The sequence below is a fragment of the Solanum tuberosum genome, unplaced genomic scaffold, assembly GCF_000226075.1.
Source record: "Solanum tuberosum cultivar DM 1-3 516 R44 unplaced genomic scaffold, SolTub_3.0 scf00160, whole genome shotgun sequence".
NCBI classification, from domain to species: domain Eukaryota; kingdom Viridiplantae; phylum Streptophyta; class Magnoliopsida; order Solanales; family Solanaceae; genus Solanum; species Solanum tuberosum.
Window position 1 is genome coordinate 754,947 of NW_006239085.1, and position 5,288 is coordinate 760,234.

Here is a 5,288-nt window from a genome sequence, read left to right on the forward strand (position 1 = left end):
TATGTTGAAATCTCTTTCTAAAACATATCTTTTCAAATCATGCGAAAGTTTTCTAGAACATGCATAACTTTCATAATAACATAAAAGCTCTAAAATCATGCTTTAAAATATAAGTTTCAAGAATCATGTCAAGAACTAATAAGAATGACAATGTAAAATCTTGCTAAACATGAAAATGAAATACAATAGTCAAAATCCATAATCATGAGTAAGTAAATTCACAGAATTATGCAATTGGATCATAAAAATGGTGAATTTGAAAGTGGGCTTATAAACCCTATCCATAGAATTGAATTTATGGAGACTAAGGAATTTCAGACATGAGGATGAAAGGAATTCCTCATTAGAGTACTACATACCTTAGTAAGGAAGCTTGATAGAGAATGTTGAAAGATGAACCCTAGCCTTGGTGTTTCTTGAGGTTCTTGAGCGTAGAATTTTTTGGAGTGAATGAGAGGATTTAATTATGAAAAACTGATTGTCTACACGTTTTGAACAATTTAGATAACTCCACAAGGATTTTAGGAAAAAAATACCCTAAAATAAATAAATGATAAGAGCTGGAAAACAATTCTTTTTTATTCAAGTGGACAATGAAGTTCGTATTCACTCCGTATCGCAGATCAGTTGAAGCGTCTCTGATAAAACAGTTATAACTTTTTGTTCCCAACTCAAAATGATGAAAATTTTGTGGCGTCGGAAAGAAGACACATAAAGGTTTAATTTTATAAGTCATGGTCCACCTAATTCACTATAATATGAGAGATATGGTCGTTTGAAGTTGACTATGATATGAACTCATGTGAACACTTAGCCAATAAACTTGCTTTGAACTTGACTTGGTTTTTGAGGTACCTTACGACCCTAAACTACACCCGTACACTTACTACACTTGGTTAAGGACCTTAACATATATGTACAACTTAGAAATCATCGGGTTTGGGCTATACACATACAAAGGATGGTTCAAATCTTTGCTTAGAAGTTGCAGGCTGTTACATTTATAATATTATTTAGTATATAAACACATAACATACTAAAAAGGAAAATAAGATAAATAAATTAAAATAGAAAAAATATTAAATATATAAATAGAGGAGAAGGAAAAATTGCTCAATTGACTAACTGACTCTAAGCTTTATATTCGCTTCTATATAATAGAGTAATACTATAGTAGAATTAAGATTGCTTCTTACCGACTGACATGTGTGCTTCTTAGAATTAAAATTGCATTTAAGGACACGTTTATTATTTAAGTATTAAAAAGAAATTTTTAATAATTTATATATTAGTAATTATGTAAAAAATATTATAAATCACAATATTTAATAATTTAAATATTTCTAAAATAATTACGGTCAAAGAAAAAATTGATTGACTCTTGAAATTCTATCTATGTCACATAAATTCAGTTAAAGAGAGTAATATATATATATATATATATATATATATATATATCGGAAAAGGGTCAAAAATACCCCTGAACTATAGATAATGTGTAAATTGTAGTGGTACAATCATGGATCCACAAAAGAAATCACTGAATGCAGAGATGCAAATACAATCAAAAGTAATCTATAAGATCGATGTTGCCATTGTCGTTCTCTTAACTGAAGACGAAAGTTTATAAATAAAATAGGAAAAGTCACACCAAATTTCTTCTCTCTATTCTTTATCAATTCCGACAACACCTCGGACCAAAATCATGGTGTGTTGGGCCTTTTTGCTTAACCAAGCGGGCCATTAAAGCAGCACTCTCTCAAACCGATGAAACATGGAGGCAATGGCTAAACAATAAATTGACAGAAAAACAACATGTTCTGTACGTAGCATTTGGTACTCAGGCAGATATTTCTGCTGAGCAAATACAAGAAATTACAAAGGGACTTGAATTATCCAACACATGTTTCTTATGGGTAACAAGACAAAAATGTTATCGAGCATTTGGCAGGGTTAGAGGACAGAGTAAAAACAGAGCATTAATAGTGAAAGAATGGGTAGATCAGAATGAGGTGTTGAATCACAAAAGCAACAAAGGGTTTTTGAGTCATTGTGGATGGAACTCTATTTTGGAAAGTATATGTGCTAAAGTGCCTATTTTTGGGCACTACCATTTTATGGCTGAGCAGCACTTAAATGTAAGAATGGTGACGGAAGAAATTGGGGTGGGGCTGAGGATCATGCTGAGAAATGGATCAGTGAGGGGATTGGTGGAAGCTGAAGAAGTTGAGAAAATGGTGAGAGAGTTAATGGAAGGTGAAAAGGGAGAAATGGTGAGGAAGAATTGGGAGAAAATGCAGAGGAAGAATTAGACCCACTTGTGGATTGTTGCTGCCATGTTGGGAAGTTTTGTCCATTTGAATTTCCAAGTCAGCAAAAAAATATTGTTTTATGTGATTTTTTAAGTGACATGGCATCTGTTAGTTTTGAGGGGTAAAAGTGAGCCAATATACTAACGGTAAGGGTATTTTTGACCCCAAAATCAAACGGAGGGTATATTTGATCCATTTCTAATAGTTCAGGGGTATTTTTGACCCTTTTCCCTATATATATTGCGCTTGTGCTGGAACATGCTCCTATATCTAGTTTTCAATGTAATGAAGAATAGTTTTTTTTTCTCATTACTAGATATATGCAAGTATAGGGGTTTATACAGTGTCACATACGAGACTGACACTCGATGTCATTGCTATCCCAAGCGTACTCATAACATGTCATTAGATTTGAGAATACATCTAGACATCATGGAAAACATAGTTTAAAAGCTTTGAATGGACAAGTCTTGTAAAAGAAACATTTTTTTTATAAATATAAGGTCATAGTACTAAAATCACTAACAAAGAACACAAAGGTTCAAATTTAAGCATAACTAACTACCTATCTATGAAACTTTTAAGTAATGTCTACTAAAACAAGGCCCATGACATACCTTAAGCACATAATCATAAAGTACTAGAAAGTTGTAGACTAAGCTCCTAGAAATAAAAAGGGACTGTCATGACCTGAAATCAAATCGTGATGACACCTACCATAAGCCCTAAGTAGGCAAGTCACCAAGATAACACACGTTAGATGAAAATAGAATAAAATAAAGTAGAAGCAATAATAGAATGAGAAATGGCCCCTAGCATATATATGGGCCCAAAAGATCTCGAAAGATGAATTTATAAAGGAACCAAACTCAGGACTTTGTGTCACCGGTATAAGAGCATCTAAAGTATGAAAATACAACTATACAAAACATGCATGTCTAAAAATATATATACAAAATATAGAAAATAAAATACATAAGGAAAGCAGCAAGCCTCCAAATGCCAAGAGCTCACCACAATCCGAACAACAACGACCTCGAATGATAGTAGATCAACGAGGAAAACTTTTACTAGGCAGTGCATTAGAAAAAAGATGTAGATATATAGTATGAATATCAAAATACAGGATACTCAGTAGGCATTATAAGTCGACTGAGATATATAAGAAGATATTATATACTATAAGAAGCGAGATAGAGAGAACACTATCTAGAAAAGCATACTCACAACAATAATGGTGAAGATAATAATAATAATAAAGGAAATCACACATCATATATGCATGTAAAAAATGGTTGTATAATATGGAATGATGCAATGCATATGTGACAATTGCATGAAGTAAAAATTCCCAAAATTGTCTCGTTAACCGCCCTGTAGGCTCCCCAAGTGAATTTTGTACCTACTGTCGCTCAACTATAGATGCAATATAAGTAAAACTAGAATGATCCCTCAGACCATCCAAATGATTCCTCGGACTCATAACATAAAGTAAACCTTAAAATGATCCCTCGGGTTGTCCGAAATGCACTCATAACAAAATATGGAATAGGCCTTGAGGGTAATGTCGGAGCCTCTGCCTAGCCTATACCAGGGTTAAGGGCAAAAATCTCTTCAAAAGCTGAAATCCGCGAAAAATGGTACATTCTTTCATAAAACTAATTTCCCATCATTAAACAAGTAGTATACTCCCTTAGAGTCAAAATCCACTAAAACCAAGACAAGGTAGTTTAAAAATCAAAAATCAATATTTTCTTTTGCCGCCACCTCTTGCTATGGTCAAACGTGAGCGCTATATACATAAATGTGTGCCAATCACAAGTATACAAATAAATACACAAAAAATTTACATAAAATAGGGTAAAACACCATCATAGTACAATCGTACTAACCTGAAACTCCTACCGGTTCAAACCCAAGGCCTCAGGCCCTCAAATCTCAACACAAGAGATAACATAACCATCAAAAGAAGAGAACATAAAAATACTAATCAATACATCAACTACTTATATCATTAAGTTTACTTTTAAGCATTCTAAGGTTTCTATAATCTAGTCTCAAGGCGAAAAACAACCAAAACTAAGGCTTAAGGATAAAGTAAAATTTTAAAGTCCTGAAAATGGCTAATTTGTAAATATTGATCATGCAAGCTTCAATCCATCTTAAAATCCTCCCTAACGATCATGAAAATCATAATATATAAAATCTAATTAAGCTAACTCTAAAAAACAAAGCCATATCCTACTTTAAAAGCAAACCGTAATCTCAAACCTTCAATTAGAAGCTTTTCCTTTTTGAGGAGATTCGAATCCATGTCACACTAATAAAAATAGAATCTACACATTAATACAAGATTAGCGATTCTTATATCGCTGACACAAAGTTTGAATTAAAAATTGAGTAAAAAATGAAACCCTTAGAGCCCATTGACAAAATAGAAAACTAACTCTGCCATTATATTTTTTTTCTCAAGGTGAGGATGACATGCCCCAAATTGGACAAAGACAAAAAAAAAAATTGGACCTCAAATGGACCAAAAATCTCACTTTAAAGAAGAGAAGACTTAAGAATTTTGGGGTCTGATACCGTTTAACTACATATGTAAAATTCAATGTGTAGAAGATTGTACTTAATATAAAATCCAACAAAGAGATTCCTTCTAGGTTATTGTGGTGGGACTCTGATGAGTTCACGATTTGGACTCATTTAGGGCTTTATTTAGATAGATTTAGTGTCCTCAAATGCTTATTTTGTGCCAATAACTTATGTAAAATCCTTGTTTTCCAGGTATTTAGATTGAGGAACAAAGCATGGACACTAACGAGCAAAAAGAAACAAGGCAACTGAAAGAACGAAGAAAAAAAGGCTTGTTGATCGCCTAATCCATTGGGCGAGTCGCCGAGTGGCTATTACCTCGCCTAAAGTTCCAATGTGCCAAGCCCTGAAGGAGAAAATCAAGTCGGCAAGAGAAATGAG

General features: G+C 33.2%; 1 protein-coding gene across 1 annotated transcript; it reads left to right on the top strand.

Moving 5' to 3' along the window:
• The first annotated feature begins 1,519 nt into the window (after positions 1-1,519).
• LOC107061712 (UDP-glycosyltransferase 90A1-like) lies at positions 1,520-2,312 on the top strand. Its single transcript, XM_015311476.1, has 2 exons — positions 1,520-1,622; positions 1,753-2,312. Exons 1-2 carry the CDS (start codon positions 1,520-1,522, stop codon positions 2,310-2,312), a joined length of 663 nt encoding a protein of 220 aa, XP_015166962.1.
• The last annotated feature ends 2,976 nt before the right edge of the window (positions 2,313-5,288 follow it).